The sequence below is a fragment of the Sciurus carolinensis genome, chromosome 8, assembly GCF_902686445.1.
Source record: "Sciurus carolinensis chromosome 8, mSciCar1.2, whole genome shotgun sequence".
Taxonomy (NCBI): domain Eukaryota; kingdom Metazoa; phylum Chordata; class Mammalia; order Rodentia; family Sciuridae; genus Sciurus; species Sciurus carolinensis.
Window position 1 is genome coordinate 81590036 of NC_062220.1, and position 21784 is coordinate 81611819.

At 37.5% G+C, this 21784-nt stretch overlaps 1 protein-coding gene across 1 annotated transcript in view; it reads left to right on the forward strand.

The window, feature by feature from the left end:
- Dnah11 (dynein axonemal heavy chain 11) overlaps positions 1-21784 on the forward strand; it is a 332397-nt gene that overhangs the window by 138022 nt on the left and 172591 nt on the right. The window contains 8 exon segments of the mRNA XM_047562330.1: positions 2020-2136; positions 7434-7572; positions 10656-10748; positions 12405-12599; positions 13430-13507; positions 15400-15532; positions 17992-18119; positions 19128-19276. Coding sequence (XP_047418286.1) covers positions 2020-2136; positions 7434-7572; positions 10656-10748; positions 12405-12599; positions 13430-13507; positions 15400-15532; positions 17992-18119; positions 19128-19276 — 1032 coding nt within the window.

The following is a 21784-nucleotide window of genomic DNA, read 5'->3' on the forward strand; positions in this document are numbered from 1 at the left end:
TTGGTTAGTTGCCCGATCCTAGTAGATGATAACTCCATGTTTTCCGGTAACTCGGGGCGAAAACAGTTCACATATATCCAGAATATAACTACTTATCTATGCAATGCCATGCTCCAAAGGGCAAAACATGGCTGGCAATTAGGGTTTGATGGCTTAGTGTGAAAAATAGACTATAGTACACAGCACGATGCTGGTTCTCTCTACAACCACCTGGTGGTATGTGTGTATATATATATATATATGCATGAATATGTATACACACACACATGCAACCTCATTTATCTGACTGATCTAGCCCTCTCATTTTTAAGAATAACTACGAACCTGTTCTAGAAGTTTTCAGTTTATCAGTGGACACATTCAGATGATTCCATCTTCTAGAAAACTTCTGTCTTTTCCCTACGTGGGTCTATGTTCCCTACTAGTTTCCTATGTTTAGATGTCTGTTGTCTCACCTGCCCCTACCCTAATGACATATAGAGAAGTTCAGCTCTTTTCTCTTTGATTCCCAGCCATATTTTATTAGTTTTTGTTAAAAATCTTTCTTGATGAAACCCAGATGCCATGAGAGGCCCTCATATGTTGTGGAAATCTAGGTAACTGAACCTGGCAGTGACTTCTGAAGATTCCCAGCCACACTTTCTGATAGTCTCCCATATCCACATGTTGGTGTCATGCCTCTTCATCCTTAGGCTGGCCACCTGTGGTCTGCAAGGCTCTTCATGAGTTGATGAAATTCTTTTGCCATCAAGGAAAGATTTAAGAGATGGAAGCATACCTGGACCACAAAGCCTTGCAGCATCTTGTGACCCTACCTTATTGAGATCCACACCTTTGGCTGGTGGCTGTCCCTGCTATGCAATAGCCACCTGTCTCCTGCTCTTTCTGCATTCCCTTGCTTGACACCTAGGACATGAAGACTTCTCCATTTTTACCCTGACTATACAGAAATCGATCTGCTTTTAATTTTCTAGTAGCTAATGTATTCTGAGTCCTAAATATGGGGGGTTTTTCCTCCAGATCTTTTCACTCTCTATTCTGGGGTAGAGGTCCAGTTCTATAATACTTCAACCCTTCCCCTTTTCAGTCAGAAATCTTGTTGAAAAGCCTTGCATTTTGTCTCCCTGACTCCACCTGAAAGTTTCCTTCGATTCATTTCTCAGTTTGGCTCTTACAGCCCTTTACCATTCCATTACTCTGGCCATCAACAGCCTAGTGGGGCCCTTGCATATTTTTCTGAGAATCATTGCTTCTACATGCTTCCAGTGATAATGAGAGCAATGGTCATAGCTAACATCTGTTGAGCATTTACCATTTCCTAGTCATGGTGGTCTTAACCAGTTGTGTTCATAATCTCTTTTAACTCCTTACATAATGAAATGTGGTGGGTAATATTATTATCCTCTTTTATTATTAGGTGGTGGAATTGGAGCATAGAGAGGATAATTAACATGCCTACAGTGATACAGTTGGATTCTGAACATTCACAGTCTGGCTCTAGAGCTAGCTATCATAACCATCATGCTGTTTTACCTCTCAGTAATATCAGTAGATATTTACTGAATAAATAGGAGAGAGGAAGGAAGAGAGCAGTAAGCAAATAGACAAAGACTGAGCAGGGAGCCCCTTTCTCCTCTTGGCATGTACAGTTTCCATCTATGTAGTATCCCACTCAGGGACCTGTAGCCCACATTGAAGACAAAAATGCTCTCCCTGTTGATTCAGTGTTAAAACAGTCAAGCCCTTGTTCGCATATTCTAGGGCACTATGGCTATGCTAAGATTAAAAAAAAAAAGAGTACTTCTCGTATTTGTAATTCCTCTGGGGGAAGGGAAGATATTTTTAATAAACAAGCTTCAAAATCTATTCAAAATATGTATGCTTATGAATTTTAAAGGAAATCACACAGAACACACAGCCTCCTAATGATAATTTGCATTTTGCAGTGTTTTGCATTTATCAATGCACGTTCATATTCAATGAGCACATTTAATTCCGTCGGCATTCTTTTTATGGTAGATTTGTATTTCTTGGAGAAGCCATCACACTGAAGCCATCAGTTGGAATATTTATTACTATGAACCCAGGATATGCTGGTCGAACCGAATTACCAGAAAATCTCAAAGCTCTTTTCAGGCAAGTGTTATGCTTTGCAACTTAGCATCTGGTACGCTCATGCCACCTAACGTTGGCTTGCACTGTTGAGTGATTTGTTTTCATTTGAAATTTCCTGTGGAAAACTCAGTATTTCTTTGGGATCCCTTTGTAATAAAAGAATTTCCCCATGCTAAATAAATGCTTGTGAATTACGAAACCAAGATTCAAAGTCAGTATTTCAAAATTATGTGGTAAGTTTAAATATTTAATATTAACTGTTTTGTCATGTTTTATTATAAATATGATTTTCACAAATTATGAAATGTTTGGCAAATAGAGAAAAGAATAAAGAAAAAAAAATCTTAGAATCACCACCCAGAAATACTGATTATTGTGGGATTTTTTCCTAGTTTACATTTTATGGTACTAAGAAGTTATAGTAAGCATGATTTTTATTTAGTTCTCTTAACATTTTTGAGATACACATTTTATTATATTATTGGAATATTTTTGAAAGTATTATTTAATGTAGCTCCAAAAAAGTCCCTCTCATGGCTTGTCTGTGGTTTCTAAACCATTCCTTACTATCTGACATGTGGGCTTTGTTTTTCCTTTTAGATTTTTATGATTACAAAATAGGCTATAAATATTTATTCACATGATAAAATATTCTTATTTCTGATAATTGCCCCAGAATAACTGCTAAATGTAGTATTACTAGGTGAATGTCTATTGAGGACCTGCTTTCCAAAAACATTCTGTCATTGAATACCCCTGACCACGGTCTGTAAGAGAACTTATGAGACTACTTCCAGTTCCATTATGATTCACTTATCTTTTAAATGACCTTGTTCGGATGTAATTTAATGCAATGACATGCTCCCATTTAAGTGTGTAGCTGGTGAAGCACTATGCCAGTCAAGACACTGAAGGTACTTACCACACCCCTTCAAGTTCTCTTGTTCCTCTAAAGTTACCCCCCACACCACACATACATATTGCAGAGGTAGTCTATGATTATAGATTAAATAGTTTTCTCAGAGTTCATGCAAACGAACCTAGATAGTATGTACTCACTCATATCTGGCATCTTTCTTTGATCATTATAGTTTTGAGATTCACCCAATCACTGAGCTTCTCAGTACTGGATTATATTTTATCACTGTTTGCTATGCTATTGTACAGATCTATTACAGTTTGTTATTCATTCACCCATTGATAGACATGCATTTAGTTTGGGGCTATAATGAATAAAGCTGATAGGAACATTGATATAAATCTTTGCATGAATATATGTTTTCGTTTCTTTGGGGTAAATATCTAAGAATGGAATTGCTGTCTCATATGGTGAATGTGTGTTTTACTTTTAAGAATCTGCAATCTCAGGGCTGGGGATATAGCTCAGTTGGTAAAGTGCTTGCCTTGCAAGCACAAGGCCCTGGGTTTGATCCCCAGCACTGCCAAAAAAAAAAAAAAAAAAAAAAAAAAGAAGAATCTGCAATCTCGAATTGTGCCATTTTGCAACCCCACCCTCAATACCTGAGAATCCTATTGCTTCACATTCTTGACAAAACTGATATGATCAGTCTTTTTAGGGTTTGCCAATTCAGTAGATATATAGTGTGTGTCACTGTGGGTCTTGTTTGCATTTCCCTGAATGCTAATGATGACCATTTTTTCATGTACTTATCTGGCCATCCTCTTACCATCTTTTGGGAAATACTGTATTCTACATAAAATTCCTTCATTAGATAGACACATTGCAGAGTTTTTCTTATTTTGTGTCTAGCCTTTCTATTGTCTTAATGGTTAAATTTAATAAATTTATCAATTTGTTTTGTTTTATGTTCTACTCAGGAAACTGCCTAGCTTAAGCTTGCAGGAATTTTCAGTTGTTTTCTACAGGTGGTGGTGTTTTGTAGTTTTCATGTTTTTTCCCCTTTATTCTGTTAATGTACTGAACTATATTGATTAATTTTCCAATGCTAAATAGTCCTTCAGTGTAGCATTCTTGTGATAAACCCTTTTTGGCCAGGTGTTATTTTTTATGTGTAATGTTAGATTCAGTATGTTGCTGTTTTCTTGTGAAATTAAAAAAAAAATATCTATGCTATGAGACTGGAGATGTAGCTCAGTGGTAGAGAGCTTGCCTAGCATGTGTTAGGCCCTGGGTTTAATCCCTAGTATTCAGAAGAAGATGAAGAAAACTACTAAGAGGAATAATGGTCTGTAGTGTCCTTTCTTCTAATCTTTGTCTGGTTTGGGCATCAGAATAATGCTGATATCATGAAATTAGTTGGCAAATGTTCTCTATTTTCTTAAGACTTTGTGTAGGATTTCTATTATTTAGTCCATAATTATTTGCTAGAATTAATCAGCAAAGCCATCTGGACCTAAATTTTTCTTCATGGGAATCTTTTTAATAATTGAATTTTTAGAACATATGAAGCAATTAAGGTTTTTAATTTTTTTCTTGAATTATTTTTAATAATCTATATCTTTTCAGGAATTTATGGTCTGGATTATCAAATGTATTAAAATACATTTGTTCAAATTATTCTTTTACTATTTTTGCTGATGTCCTAAGTTCCATGCCTGATGTGGGTAATTTGTGTCTTCTTTCTCTTTTTTCCCTAAGGATAAGATAGAAGCATACCAATTTTATTTTTCAGGAGTTCTTAGGGTTAACAATATGTGTCTTTTATTTAGTGTGCCTTCAAAATAATACACCACTTTACATATGTTGTAAGAATCTCTATAGTATTGTGTGGTTTCTTTCAGTTCTTTCAAGTTTAAAATTTGCCTTCACAACTCGTCTAGATATTGAACCATATTTCATTTGAATTTTCTAATTTTTTAAAAGATTTGCATAGTTTTCTCTATTTAATTTTAAAAAGAGTTCAGGAAACTTTGTGCTAACTAAAATATTCAGTCACATGTATATGTGATGAATTTTCTAATTTTTTCATATTTTTCAATGTAATTCATCTAATGAGAACTTGTTTTAGTAGGTAATATGAAATGAGTATTTAAATAGTCCTTTTCCCTAATAGTTACTCAAATATTCTCACACCCCATATTGAATGTTTTCCTTTTCTCATAATAACAGCTTTCTCTAGCATAGTAATTTTATAATATAGTAATTTTATATTCTTTCAAAAAAGTCTAGATAAACTATCCTAGATATGAAAGGTAATAATTACAGAACTCTTAAAAAAAAAAAAAAGAAAAAGAAAAATCAGGTATGCTTCTATCTTATGCTCAGGGAAAGTTTTGTAGGGAAATTGTTCAACTTCACAGATTTTTTTTTCCACATTCTTTTTTTTATTGTAAACAAAAGGGGTACATCTTGTTTCTCTGTTTGTACATGAAGTAGAGGTGTACTATTTGTGTAATCACACATTTACATAGGATCATGGTGTTTGATTCATTGTTATTTTTTTCCTTCCCCCCACCCCTCCCACCCCTCTTTTCCCTCTATACAGTCCCTCCTTCCTCCATTCTTGTACTTTGCAGATTTTTTATATTTATGACCCAATTTATCTTACGTGTTTCTTCATCTGAGTCTCAAAATTTTAAATTGTTTTATGACGTGTTCATAAATTTGGTTTAAGGAATTAGTATGGCAGCATTTGTTAGTATCAGCAAAATCTGAGGAAGATTGTGGGTGAAGAAAGCATTGTTTATGAGTGGAGACTGTGTGGGTCCTTAGGAATCTCCTGATTCCACCACTTACCAACTGCGTGGCCTCAGGCCTGCGCATGTATTTTGGGGATGTCAGTCTGTACCACTGTAAATGAAGGTAAGAGGAGTAGCTGCCTCATAGCATTGTGAGAATTAAGTAGAAGGGTGCCTTTAGAACCCTAATATGGCATGGAATAAGTGCTCAGTAAACGTTATCTGTGCGTAGGGTTGTGGCTCAGTGGTAGAGTGCATGGTAAGCATGCATATGGAGTCCTGGGTTCAATACCCAACACCATAAAAGCAAATCAATATCTATATTAATTTGAGCTTACAATATGAGTTAGTCTTTTCTCTCCCCTGTTTACTTTTCATCTTTATTTCCTCTGTCATTTGATGGGCAGTAATAAATGTGATAAAAAGTAGGGAGGTCATCTTAGACACATGAAATATTCAATAACCTTAATCGGAAAACAAACAAACAAACAAAACAACAACAACAACAAAACCTGAGGAATGTTTAGAATAATGTGATGTCCATAAATTAGGCTGTAATTATATTTACAGAAACAGGTAGATAAATATTGTGATATAGTTTTAAGGCTCTAAAATAATAAGCTTATTTGTTCTTGCTTCTTTGTGTTTAGACTTAATTGAATGGCATATTTTTTCACATGTTGCTACAACTGTCTTTAGGGAGGACTTTTTGGAAGACCCCTCCAAAACCAGGTGAACTTTGTTTTTCTAGATTTTTATCTTCAAAAATCTCTCCAGGTTGGCCCCAGGCAGTGTTGTGCTAAAGATGGTTTATATAAGTTTTTGAGAGCTGATGGTTAAATGTTCATGAATTGTCTGAGTTGCTGGTTAAGTACAGCCACTAATAAAAGCTAAATTATACCAATCTTGATTAAATAAATTTTATCATAGCAAAGGTCACCAATATTCAACGCCTGACTTCATGATTATTTTACTACTGGTTATGCTCTGGAGGTTAGTTGTGGTGTCTGTATGGTGTTGACCTACAGCACATCTTCTAGGACTGTATTTAGGATGGAACGGGAGCTTGAAAAACAGCTGTGGTGAAGGGGTTTAATCCATGGAAATGAGCAAGCACTGTTTTCAGAATGGCTGATGGTTTCCACTTTACCAGCACCTCACTAGCCACCTGTGAAGCTGGCCTCTAGCACAGATCATCCACTGTTCTTTTTTTGCAGTGACAACTTAAACACCAGATGTTTACAGGCTGGTGAACCTAATGGAATAACCTGAGCAGCTCCTGGCAGAGTGCATCCTTAGCATGCTTGATGCCCTGGGTTCAATCCCCAGCACCAAAACAAAACAGACAAAAACCAAAAACTAAAAAAGCAACAACAACAAAAAAAGGAGTTTACAGAATATATCCATCCATTTCTTTTTTTGTAGACTCCTCCATCCAGACTTTTCCATTCCTGACTTGCCTTCTTTTCCTAGGTATCCACTCACTAGTGAATGTTTTTTAGTTGAATGGAAGGGTCTTGTTAGCTGTGATTGACAGAGGTAATTGTGATCTGCTTAGGAGTGGTGAGAATGTTGGTACAGATTAATCACTTGATTTAAGCAACTTGGACTCATGACCTTATCACATTTTGAAACTAAATTTCATGTTTATATTTTAGACCCTGTGCCATGGTGGCCCCTGACATTGAGCTGATCTGTGAAATCATGTTAGTTGCTGAAGGTTTTGTGGACGCACGCTCATTAGCCCGAAAGTTCATTTCATTGTACACGCTCTGCAAGGAGCTCCTGTCCAAGCAGGTGAAGGGTCTTTTGTTACTTTTCCTTGGTTTTTACATCCCATTAAAACAGCTTTTGAAATATGGATGTTGGGTAATTTAGCATTCAAATTACACTTACAAATGATTTTACATGTTACATAGAATTTTGAAAATCTGTATTTTACAATATTTTTTTTGAAAGAAAATGTTAGACATTTTAGTATTCTAATGTCTTATTTGTATTTAATAGTTTTCAATCAATGGGCCATGTGTTTTCTTTAGGCATTATCAGTGCCATAATTATAAAGGTCATCTTATGTTGCTTCTCTTTCTTGCTAAGAATATTACTTTTCAGTGGGAGAAGACAGGAGTGTTCCTAAGAGTGAGGTGATATTGATTTTTCTGAAGAAATGTTAAAAGTTTTTTTATTTGTCGGCAATCCTTTACTTGAAGTTGGGGTTACCTTTTTTTTTCAACTTTTGCTGTCTAATTCATTCCTCTCTGAAATGGGTCAAACTCACACCCTCTCTACTCTCTAGTGATGAGCTTCTTGCAGGTTCATTGAAGTTGCTGATGTGCCACAAAAATTATACATGGTCAGCACCAACATTTTAAAATTTGACCTCATGAACACCTTCGTCTTTTGGCCTTCCATGACCTTTCATTCATTCCTGGTGACATTAATTTTCAACTGTTACAGAATGAAAGTTTTAAAATACCAATTGCAACTACACAGTTACCTTTACTCTCCAAGGTTTTCATTTTTAACTTGCTCACTATTAGGGTGAGATATGGAATCTGAGGAATAAAGTTATGTCATTCTTTTAATAACTGTGAATTTATATTTTGGGAGGAAACATAAAATTTAATAATATAGAAAAATATTTACAACATCATTAAATGCAAAAACAGCATATCAAACTGAAAGTGAGCTCAAATTTGCATGTGTCTTACATTTTATATTATATTGTGTGTTTTCTCTACACACAAAGTGACTGGAAAATGCATTGTGATTTTTAATTGTTGGCTCTGGGTAAGAGTCTTAGTATTTTCATTTCTTGTGATCTTACTTTTTCTTTAAATAAGTTCATTAAAATTTCATAATAAGAAAATTCAGAAGAAAAAATGTAATTGAACCCAGGAAACATGGAATTAGAACCATGTTCCTTCTCAGGAGTAACATGTAAACCATTTAGTAGCATCTACTGTATGCAGGTGATTTGTTTCTTACTGCTGCCGATGAAGGGGTAGTATGCAAAACAAAGCCATTTCCCAGATTTCTGATTTCAAAGAATTTAGGAGATTTAGTTAATGAAAAATAATTGGAAGAAATAATGAAAAGATTATGAGTTTTCACAGGAGAGAAGAACCAGCATTTATTGAACAAAATGCCATGCACTATGTTTCAAAGTCTTCATAAGACTGAGTCCACACAAGTTCTTCATAAGACCTGAGTCCAGGTAGTGTTGAACCTATTCTACAGATGAGGAAACTAAGTGAAATAATCTATCCAAGGTCCACAGAAAACAAGTGGAGGCATAATTTGAATTCTGTTATTTTAAATTCTGTCTAGAATTTAAGAGAAAGATTTTGGAAGTAAAGATAGAACACAGAAGGAAAAAGAAATGTGATGAATGAGATGAAGGAAAAGAAGTCTGACCAGGACAGGAGAGCTAGTGAGACACATAGTTCATAGACACCATTCCATGCTGCAAGGATGAACTTGGGAGAAGAATCAGTGGACATTTTTGAACCAAAGGAAGAATATAATGGAAACAGTGAAGATGATTTTAGCAGTTGTTTGCAATGTTTAAATGTTTAGGAGGGTCACCAAGTCCCCTTAAATTTGTGCCCAAAATTTCTTTTGTCTTCTCCCTTTAATATTGTTGCTGTAAGAACTTAGCCCTCTCCCTAACCTCCTCACTCTCCAAATTCTGGTTCTTCCTGTCTTCCTCCCTCCTCAAGCCCCACTCTTCTTCTGTATCAATGATTTTAAAGTGACTTTTACCATGAGCCACAGGGAGGGGAAAAAATACTTAGAGATCAGGACACACACCCATGCACAGGCACACACAGGAACAAGTGAACCAAGAATTTTCACCAAAACACTCCTTGTCCTTCTAACTTGCATTGCACTCTGGTGTCTTTTGATTTCACTCTGCTTTAATTTATTACCAGCAAAAATGATGGTCAAGACCCACTAAATTGATTTTTGTTATCTGCTAATGGATTAAATGACATATTTATGCATGTATGTGTAGTTCCACTGCCCACAAAGAATTTATAAGCATGTTAACTCGTTTTACTCCTACAGCCTCTTGTGAAGTAGATGGACATGTGTCTGCCTCTTTGCAGATATTGATTCTGAGGCTCAGACGTGGGGTCTAGCTGAGAGACCTTTGAGAAAAGGATTTTACTATGTGAACTATAGTTGGGCAAGAAAGAGAAAGTCAGTCCCACAAAATCAAACACATTTGAACCAAGTTTATTCAGTGCGTCTTTATGAGCACCTCCACTGTGCCAGGCACTGTGCTGGAATCTAGAGAACAGAAGTAAATAAGATACCTCTCTGTCTTCCAGGAGCTCAGAGCCTGTGGGAGGAGACTTCATCAGGGACAACCAGAGGAACTGGTTTATCATTCAATGTTAATAATTTGGCTTTTATTATACTTAGTGCTGGTCTCAGCACAGGAGTGTCTAAGTGGTTAAGGGATAAGTAGGACAATTAGACATAGAGGGCCAGGGAAGGGCAGAACAGCAGGGTCCTCAGTGCACAGCTGGAGAGATGTGCTTATGTTGGAGGGGAACATAGGGAAGAGTCAAGCTCCCGAGTTAGAAGGCTTATTAAGAGAGAAGAGCGTGGGAGGTAGTTGGAGCCCTGGGCAAAAACTGCAGAAAAGTGCTGTGGAAAGATTTGCTGGCAGAGGCAGGAAAATGGGAAAGAAGCTGGACACCCACCCCAGACACATGACTTCCACAGTTTCAGAAAGGAGAAGGAAACATTTTGAATCATTAAAGCGTGCATGTATTTGAACTCTTTTAACTTGCAGCTTTTACTTCTGGAATGAGAATCTTACTCCTTCTCTTAATTCTTGACCACGAATACCTCTGCCTTGATTTTAGGATCATTACGACTGGGGACTTCGTGCTATTAAATCTGTCTTGGTTGTAGCTGGCTCCCTGAAACGAGGAGATAAAAATAGACCTGAAGATCAGGTACACCAAGTACTAATATGATTTTCTTGAGTGAGTAACTGAATGGCTTCATAGAAATGAAAGGCTATACCTGGATGGTGAGACGGGCATAGCATGACTTCAAATAAATAACATCTATTCTTAATGCTGTACAGTTTAAAGACTGGCATTTCTTATAAGAGATTACAAGTGTTCTTGAATTTGGAGATCCAATTCTGGGAAATAAAATGTGATTTTATAAGTGCTTTTGAAACATCAGCCACAAAAAGTATTTTGACAGTTATAATCAAGTGATTCAGTAATCTCTGTTTGATTTCCTTTGAGGAACACTTAAGAAACCTGATTAATTGAGTTGGGGTATTAATTCTGAAAAGTCAGGGAAGATACAACCTAATGAGAGAAATTGCATCCATTGTATGAGATGTAAAATGGGCATGAAGCAGGAAAGACGGTTGCTTAGCCCCAATGCAGGGGGTTGTTCAAAAATGCAAGGAAAACGTTCTTCCTAGGGAGAAATGACACCACATTATACATTTTCCCCATGAAGTACAGAGTGTAGTGAATGCCCATGACTATATGTACAGGCAGCATGACTTCAGAAGTAGAGAAAAAAATAGACCCAATCGGTAAGTTTCTTTATATATTAAAGTGTATTTATTATATTCCTTTTTATTTGCAAGTATTTCTCATAGTCACAGTTCAGGCTTTGTCCACATTTTCTTTCGATTTTCTCCTGCTATGTGGTTATTGTGGATAGGATGCTTAGCACTTTCTCTGAAAGTTACCCTGATGTTTGAGTGATTGCTTCTAAAATCTGAAGCCCTCTTTGATTTTCAGCCACTGGAGAACTAAGTGCCAAACTAAAAATGTTTGAGATTATCATTCTGATATCTTAGAGTACTTGGGACAAATTAATCTGACAGGTTTAGTTAATTTACAATTTGGAATTTGGACATTAAGGAGAAGGGCTCTGCTTGCTGAAGGCAGAACAGAGTGTTAGTAGGGAACGAACAGGACTCCTTGCTGGTCCAGTCCTGACACTTATGTATCCTCTCATTTGAACCTTCTCATGTTCTGTTATGTCAGCTTAAGAGCACTTCACCTCCTCATAGATAGGCTGCCATCCATGAAGAACAGTACCAACACCTCACATTTCAGATGCCAGATTCTAAAGAGCATCTTCAGTTTGTTAGGTGTTTGTTAGACTTTGTCTTGCTTTTTTGGGAGCGTGGAGGAGTGGCATGAGATGGAACCCAGGGACACTCTTTCCCTGAGTTACATCCCCAGTCTTTTTTTTTTTTTTTTTTTTAATTATTATTAGTTTGAGACAGGGTCTCACTATGTTGCTGAGGCTAGTCTCCAAATGGCAATCCTCCTGCCTCAGCCTCCTGAGTCACTGGGATTACAGGCATGCAATACAGTGCCCAGCCTATTGCTTTTTTTAAAAATTAACTTTAATTGGTAAATAAAAGCATGAAATATTACATCTTAGTGGGGTAACCTGAGATGATTCGATACATGTATACTTTGTATAATGTTTAAATCAGGCCAAACATATTTATCTCCTCAAGTAGTTACTGTTTCTTCATGGTAAAAACTTTGAAAAGCCTTTCTGCTGGCTTATTGAAATGTACTACATTAGCTTTTTGATAAGGTGCTTTCTGTTCTCCTTCCTAGGTACTCATGCGAGCACTAAGGGACTTCAATATGCCTAAAATAGTGACTGATGACATCCCAGTGTTTCTGGGCCTGATCGGGGACCTTTTTCCAGCCCTGGAGGTGCCCCGGAGAAGGAAGCCACACTTTGAACAGATGGTCAGGCAGTCTACCCTGGAGCTTCGCCTGCAGCCAGAGGAGAGCTTCCTTCTCAAAGTAAAAGAAGCATTTGCTTTTTGTGGCAGTCCTTGGGATTCACAGTGCAAATCACTGCTTTAGTGGTGCTCAACCAAAACATTAACTTATATTACCCTGGCCTTACTATGGTCTTAATAAATATTCCCAAGCATTTTAATATGACAATCTTAACTAAAGTAAATTTAAGTAAATATTTTAGTAGTCCCATTCAGTGAGAAGGTATAAACGTAGAGATGATGAAGTTGTGGTTTGAAAGTGTACATTTCATTTATAAAACATCTTGGTGATATGCACCAAAAATTTATCTTATTCTCTCTCCCCTCTATTTTAGAGAACATTAGCAGTAAAATCATTGGTGCTTACTTTTAATGGAGGAGGAATGTCAGCAAGCCCAAAAATAAGCCAGGAAGATACTATCTGGCTTATCACAGTCTTGTGCATGGGCATGCTCAGTTTGGGTTTAGTGATTACATGGATGTTGTCTTACATATATAATATGCATAACAAACATACGTACTATCCATTTTAGATATTTTATGGAATATAAATCAACTCAGTTGTAGGCAATGATGGGCTGTAGACTGTTTTTGTTCAAAGCTTTATGAAGAGTGGTACCACGTAATTGATAAAATAATGGTTTAATTTATTTGCACTCCTGTATTCTCTGTGGAAGATCCAGAAGAAATGATACTTGGGACTTGTTGTCTATTTTAATTTTCTTTGGACATAAAACCAGTGGAGATTGGTTTGGGTTGTAAGGTAAAAAGAATTGGGCAAAAACAGGGTAAGATTGTCTTTTTGTCACCAACTCATGAAAGGAAACCAATGACCAGCTGTTTGGCCTGCAGGTTGTCCAGCTCGAGGAACTGTTGACCTTGCGGCACTCTGTCTTTGTGGTTGGAAATGCGGGCACAGGAAAGAGTAAGGTATGATAAATGGTCTGGGAGCTTGCAGCCTGAGAAGACACTTTAAAATTTTTGTTGTTATTTTCAATGCAATATAAAAGAGTTCCCTTTGCTGAAACCCACCAAAATTTTGGGTTAGAATCTGAGACTCCAGTGTTGCTGTGTTCAACAATTGACACCAACTTCTCTTGCATCAGTAGAGGAGATAAACATACAAAGCATTTCAATTCACCCAGGAAAAGCAAGCTGAGATGGAGGTGGGGCTATCCAGGTGAAATGCCTGTCACCCTCCACAAGCCTTTGATTTACACACTCATTCCTGTGTTCTTTTATCAAAAGAACACAGAGACTTTTCTTTTTTTTCTTTTTTTTTTTTTTTTGAGATCCCTGTGCTAGTTACACTATGTGTGATTTTCTCTACATGATGTTGATATGCTATGGGCGCTTTTACTCCCATTTTCAGTTCACTGCTTGATTTTGTTTGGCCTTACTGACAGTCCTGGCAGCATACTTATTTTCTTGGTTGGCAGACAGTATAGGCAGAACTGCATGCATTTTAATTCAGGATGCCTGGGTATAAACATATTTGGTAGCCAGCAACTAAAAATAATCAGAATGGGCATTGAAGTTTTAGAGCATGAGTGTATATAGAACTCGTAAGTCCTTCGACCTGAATGCAAAGTCGAACAATTGCAAAGGGAGGCTCTATATGGAGATTTTTCTAGATAAATGTAATAATTCAAATATCAAAGTAGATAACTGATAGGCCTATCATTATTTTGTTAGAGTAAGTTTCAGATGTAGGCCATGGTTCATGGAAGGATAAAATTAAATTCTATAATTTCCAGTAGATTAATGGTTTCTAAAAATATAAGCTTACTATTCCTAAGGCATTTAATTTCTTTCATCTGGTCTTTACCTATTCAGTTCAACTTGTAGTTAAACTGATAAAACCAGATCGCTGAAGCTCAGGCCTTGTTATTTAGTAACTTACCATTCTAAAGTACTGGGCAAATGTTTATCAATCTTTCAAAACCCCTAAGAGTAGGTCATGATGATAAATATTTAAAACAAAAACTATGGATTTTCAGAGAAAGCAGAAGGGACAGCTGGGGCAAATGCTTGGGTTAAGGTGTCCTTTAATTAAGCAGACACATCTTGAGCATCTATTCTGTAAGTTTATATCCTCAGGCTTCTTTTCCTCATTATCTACTGCAGGATTTTTCAACCTTGGCACTAGTAACATCCTGGACTGGTTAAGTCTTTGTTGCAGGTGGCTGTTCAGGGCATTGTAAGGTGTTTAGCTGCATCTCTGCCCTCTACCCACTAAAAGCCCAGTAGCTCAATCCATCTTCCCCCAAGCCAAGGCATCCTCCTCTTAAGGATCACTGCTTTGGGTCACTAAGTCACTCAAGTATGTCCAGACCAGCATCATTGGCATCACCTGGGCCCTTGTTAGACATGCAAATTACCCATCCCACCTTATATATACCTACCAGATTAGAAACTCTGGGGTTGAGCCCAACAATCTGTTTTAACACTCTCTGGGCAGTCATGGTATAGGCTAAATTTGAGTAGAAACTGATCTAAATAATTCTGGCTGGATGATTTTATAAATATGAACATGAATACATAGTCTTTCATTCTGCACACTTGTATAAAAATCTCAAATAATAGTGACTTTCTCTAGTCTAAATGATAATCAGGTGAACTGACTGTTTCCCTGTGTGATTGTGAGATTAAACTTGTCAAGATGATAATGGAAATGCACATGTGTCCATTTTCCACCCTTCTCAATCTTTGTACACAGAATATCTGGTAACATATAGTGAATAAGGAAAACCCTTTGGAAATTTTTTCCATTTAGCTTACATTAGTATTCATTTACTTGGCTCACTTTTCCCTCTCCTCAGATTTTGAGAACACTGAACCGAACATATGTCAACATGAAACAGAAACCCGTTTGGAATGACTTGAACCCTAAAGCTGTGACAACAGATGAACTCTTTGGTTTCATACATCATGCTACCCGAGAATGGAAAGATGGCAAGTGATATTTCCCCTTTTGAAGTGATAAAAATTTATTTTTTTCTACCCAGAAAGCCATTTCTCAGAACAAGTCAATTTTAGTCATAGTTGCAGATTTATTGTTTGTGTTGGCATTATTGGAAATATTGCAGAGCACAACAGCATTTATAACGTACAAATTAAAGCTAGATTTGAATAAGTACGTGATTTTCATTTAGCAGATTCATGCTAAGAGCTATGTGTTTTATCCCACAACATTTGTGTTGGGGCTCCTTGTAAACCAGGAGAGAAGTCAAGACCAGTGCTTTAGGAAACAAAATGTTGGATAGAAGATGCCAACTGAGGATTGGGCAGGCACTACTTTAGGTGCCAGGCACAGGAGTCAGTGGGGCATGTTTCTTGCCCTGTGATCCAGAATCAGAAATGACCTGAAATCTGAAATCTTTTGAGCGTATGTTTTTGGTTTCAAAGCATTTCAGATTTCACATTTTTGGATTAGGGGTGCCTAACTGTTTAAGTCTGTACAAATATTCTAAAACCCAGGAAAATCTGAAATCTGAACTACTTCTAATCCTGAGCATTTCAAATCAGGGACACCGTACCTATATCTTCAAACAAGCAGATGCTTTGGTTGAAATCTCTCATGACCTCCCATTTCAGTAATCAGAGTAACCTGGGTATTGTCCTTGAGGTCCTCTTGCTCTGACACCTACTTTTAAGCTCACAACAGATTTTATGGGCCTTACCTTAATATGGATTCCAGTACTTCTCACCTTCTCCAAGATGTTGCATAGTCAAAGCTCTGCAGTTCCACTGTTTCCCTGAGCACATCTTCCATACAGATGTCAGAGGGCTCAGTTCAAGATATTACTTCTTGGCTACAGTTCCCAGTGGGTGCCCATCACCCTCAGAACCCAATCTTCCCCACGGCCTGCACAGCTTTAGTGATTGGGTACGCCTTGCCATCTCTGACTTCGTTTCCTGCACTCTGCACGTCACTGACTGTAATCATCAGTCCTGGCCTCTTGGCTGTCCCAAGCATCTTCCCATCCCAGGGCCTTGGTAACTGATGCTCCTGCCATCAGCAGCACTCTTCCTCTGAATATCTGCATGGCTTGCTCCCTTGGGTTATTGCAGTCTCACTAAATGTCATACCAGAGAAAACTTTCCTGACGACCTCATGTAAAGTAGGACACACTGTCATTCTTGGTCCTCCTCTCTTGTATAAGCTCTTTCCTTCATCTGTGGGACCATTTTTGCTATTTAGCCTAGTTGCTGTTGCTGCCTATTTTTTTTTTTTTTTTTTTTTTTTTTCCCTAACAGTACTGAGTATTGAACAACCCAAGGGCACCTGACCTCTGAGCTACGTTTTGAGACAGGGTCTTGCTAAGTTGCTCAGGCTGGCCTTGTATAGCCATCCTTCTGCCTCAGCACCGCCCCTGCCCCAAAGTATCTAGGATTACAGGCGTGCACCACCGCGCCAGACCTAGTTTCTTTTTATAAAAGATGATGCCAGGGAGAAAACCATGTTCTGTTTATGTGCGAAATCTGTGGACGCTGTTCAAGTCAGGGACTGTAAGAAAAGGTTGCTGGGTTCTGTGTAAATCCTGGTGGTAGGTTCTGCTAGGTGCTCTCACTTACTTTTACATAAAATACTTCCCAGAGACACACATCACATGCATGCACCAGGCAGGATTGTTCATCCTGCTATTATACACTTGAGTTTGAAAAGCCAGCAACGATTAAACATGCTGGGTGACACACCACACTTAGATATGTCATAATAGCAAAAGGGACCAGGGGCTTAAAATGTTTTTATCTGTAGATCTTGTGAAGTAATGATAACTTAATAAAATGTCAGTGACCAAATAGGTCAGAGAGATATGGCACTTCTTAGTGCTTTCGCTTTAGAATTATTTCGCTTCTTTTTAATTATTTATTTTTTAATTTTTTACAGACTGCATTTTGATTCATTGTACACAAATGGGGTACATCATTTCATTTCTATGGTTGTACATGATGTAGATTCATACCATTTTAAATATTATTGAAAAAAATTGAGAAAGATGTAATAAACTAATATGTAATCTAAAACAGACTGAACATATGTGCATGGAAAAGGATGGCCTCCATTTGGTTTGTTTTGAGTATTATGTGTGGTTCCTTCAGTGAAGCCCCACAACTGTCCTTTAAGGAAAGTAATGTTATCCATGTTTAACATACAGCAAAGCTCCAACTTGGAAGGTGAGGATCCGTCATCCCTGGGAGGTAAAAATTACCCATTGGTAAATGGTAAAATTGGATCTGGAACCCACATGGAGCACAAAATGTGTTATTCATTGCCCATAAGAAAAAAAGCAGGAATTTATTTTTTATTCACTTAATTCAAGTGTTTCGCAGAGAAATAATACAAATTTATTTTAGAAATATACAGCACTCAACTCTATTATATTATATTAGCAGTGTTTACTTTATAGGTCTCTTCTCATCCATTCTGCGAGAACAAGCAAATCTCATACATGATGGTCCAAAATGGATAGTCCTGGATGGAGATATTGACCCCACGTGGATTGAATCACTAAATACGGTCATGGATGACAACAAAGTGAGTATGCTGCAGCGTCAAACCTTAAACATAGCATCTTGAGAGTGCAGAGAGTTCCAGTCACTTGCTGATGTTAATTCTAGCTTGCACTCATTAACCCAGTGCTCCTTATGTTAATCACTATTTTGATAAATGACATTTTCCTCATATTTCTCTTAATTTCACAAAATCTAAAGTAACACATTCTCTTTATCTCTATAAATTTCATTACCTTTAACGAGAGTTAGATATATGTGTAAGATTTTAGTTTCACATTTTACCAGTTTCTAAGAGCTAGGCATAAATTATTATATCCTATATGGCCTTTGGTTAAATGTAGAATACTTAAGACTATAAAAGAATGAGTTTGTACCATATGATAATTGGCGAATATAGTTATTGAAATGAGCAAGTTCCTCTTGCTTTCAGACTGTATTTGAACACTTCCTAAGTATTTTGCAAAGGTTAATTCAGCATCCCAGCAAAAGCCAAATATGATAGAACTGGCTCTGAAATACCAATTAAGCAACATGAAGTCTATTCTTGGGGACAGGATGGAGAAATCAGTAGCCATTGTTGCTCCAGAATAGAATTAGTAACCACCTTACGTTAGTTGTGATCACTACTTTCTGAACCAAGACCTTGTTCATCAGAACATACAGGTCTGAGGTCTTCATACCTGCATGAGTTTCTATAGGACAACTGATAACTGTGAGGTTTCAGATTCTGGAGAACATTTATTTTTTGTGATATTCAGTCTAATCATGTCAACTTACATTTTTCTTGGTAATTACCGCAGTTAATTGACCTTTACAAGTCATTTAGGCGATTTTATTCCTTGAGGATCAGTCAGGTCATCTCAGGGATGAACTTAGGTCTTGATTCTGATGTGCTTCTAACTGGGGATGGTAAGCTTGCAGCCCTTGGTTCTCCCAGGGACAGCCTTTTGGTTGTGGAGCTAATTTGGCAGTGTTCCTCTTGCTCCCAATGACAGTTTGCTAGTATTGATTGCTGTGCTGCTCATTCTAGGTACTGACCCTGGCCAGCAACGAGCGGGTGGCCCTCACTCCTTCCATGAGGCTTCTGTTTGAGATACATCACTTGAGGACAGCAACCCCAGCAACTGTCTCCAGAGCTGGTATTCTATATGTGAACCCACAAGATTTGGGCTGGAATCCGTGAGTCTTTCTTTCTTTTCTTTTTCATTATAGCAAAAAAGAAAAAAAAAAAAAAACATAAAATTTCCCATTTTTAAGTATAAGTTAGATCAGTGTCATTAAGTACATTGACCTTATTGTGTAACTGTCGCCACCATCCATCCACAGAATTTTCTTCATCTTCCCATATGGAAATTCTGTAATCATTAAGCAACAACTCCATTCCTCCGTCTCCTCGGCTTGACGCAGCCTTTGTGTACTTTATCTCTGAATTTGACTATTCTGAGTATCTCATGTAAATGGAATCACACACCATTTGTCCTCTTGTGATGGGCTTATTTCACCAATGTAATTTTCAAATCTTTTTTAGGACGTACCCAAAAGTAGAATTGCTGGATCATATGTGAATTCTGTTTTTAATTTTTCCAAAACCTTTCATCCTGTTTTCCACAGGAGCCATACCATTTCACGTTCCTTCCCACAATGCACAAAACTACCCAATTTCTCTACATTCTCACCAATACTTTTTTTCCCCTTCTTTCCTTTTAGTAGCCATGCTAATTGGGGGGAGGTAGTATCTAATTGTAATTTTGATTTGCATTTCTCTAATGATTAGTAATCTAGAACATGTTTCCATGTGCTTATCATTTGCATATCAACTTTGGAATAATGTCAGTACAAGTCCCATATCCATTTTTTTAATCAATCTTGGGTTACAAAAGCTAAATATTATCACTTGGAGAAGATATTGGCAATTAAATGTAAGGCTCACTAGATGGATTTAAATGAACCTCTGGACGTCTTCATCATTTTTACTTGGACATTGCCTTGTTCACACACCTGGGACATGTTACAAACTCAGTAAATATTTGTTGAATAAATGAATAAATAATAGCTTATGTGATGCACTTAAATGTAATTAATAAGCATATATGTGTTTGCATATAGTATGCTTACATGAGCAGTGAAAATGCTTTGATTTAGAGCAAGATTTTGTGCCCACTTGCTTACTCTTCAAATGCTTACACTTTCCAGTTTGTGCTGGTGGTCACTTGTCACCTTCAGCAGTTCCACTCTGCACTGTAGGAACCACTGATCTCTACAGATAATCATGTGCTGCCCAGCACACATCCTGTGTCAGATACCTTCTGTTTATCCTTCCAAACGTATTCTCCCTCCTCCTCCCCTTGCTCTGGGTCCTGGGAGGCTGTACCACACAAACCACATCACTGGGCTCCTTGCCCTCTGACTTCTGGTCTATTTGGCCAATGAGAATCCCTGGCAGGAAGTGAGAGGGAGAGAGGAGGGTGAAGTCAGGCTATTTATTTCTTGGGCTCCCTCCCCACAGGGTCACATTAGGATACTGTGTCCCTTAATTATAGGTCACAGCCCCTCTTGAATTTCTCACGAGGTACCTTCCCTCCAGATTGTGGTAGACCTCCATTCTCATGACCTAGCAGGCACAGGTTCACTGAATTTGGCTGAGGCAGGTGTGATTTTTTAAATGTCTAAAATGGAGAGTCATATGTGGGCTAATAGCTCCTTTGCCCAGCAAGAGTTCTGTCTCTTGGAGGTGCTTCTGTGCTGGCTGAAGGAGTCTCTCCAGTGTCCCTCAACTCTCCCACATAGAGACCACAAGCTCCCTTTGCTGGTGGCAGCTTTCACTTCCTTCAGAGGATCCCCCACCCCTGCTGGTGTTGTGGATTTCCATAGGACCCCACAAGGCCCAAGTCTTTCAATCACTTCATGTGGAGATTTGGGCTAACAAAAGCTTCTCTAAGTCCCATTTAAAAAAGGACTTTCATCCAGTACATCAAAGTCCCAAGTTGCTTAAAGAGGTGTCCAGTGGGGATTCTTAAATAGCTCTCTCTTCACCATTGGCTTTTACTTTTTTGAGGTTTTTATTTTATCTAAGATGAATGGGTAGGTTTTAATTTTCATGTAAAGGTGTAACTAAAGGTCTAGCCAAGTTACTTTCCAAAACAATGGGAATCATCTCAAAAGGATATTTTTATATTTTTACCTCCCATTCAGAACATTTCAGTAAACTGCCAGAAAATGGCTATTTCAGGGTTAGGGGATTTTTTCACTCCATAATTATTGGATAGTTTAGTACCTTATTTTAATGCCATAATATGATAACTTTGCATGTATTAATTAATTTAGTATTCACTTAACTCCTGGGATCAATTATATTTATTAATCTAGTTTTCTTTTTTTTCTTTTTTTTTTTTTTTTAATGGTATACCGGCCCTTAATGCCTTACTCTTTTTTTTTTTTTTATTGTAAACAAATGGGATACATGTTGTTTCTCTGTCTGTACATGGCGTAAAGGCATACCATTTGTGTAATCATAAATTTACATAGGGTAATGTTGTTTGATTCATTTTGCCATTTTTTTCCCTTCCCCCCCTCCCCTCCCATCCTTCCCCTCCATCTATACAGTCCTTCCTTCCTCCATTCCTGCCCCCCTCCCTAAACCCAACTCCAACCCCAACACTAACCCTTCCCACCCCCCATTATGTGTCA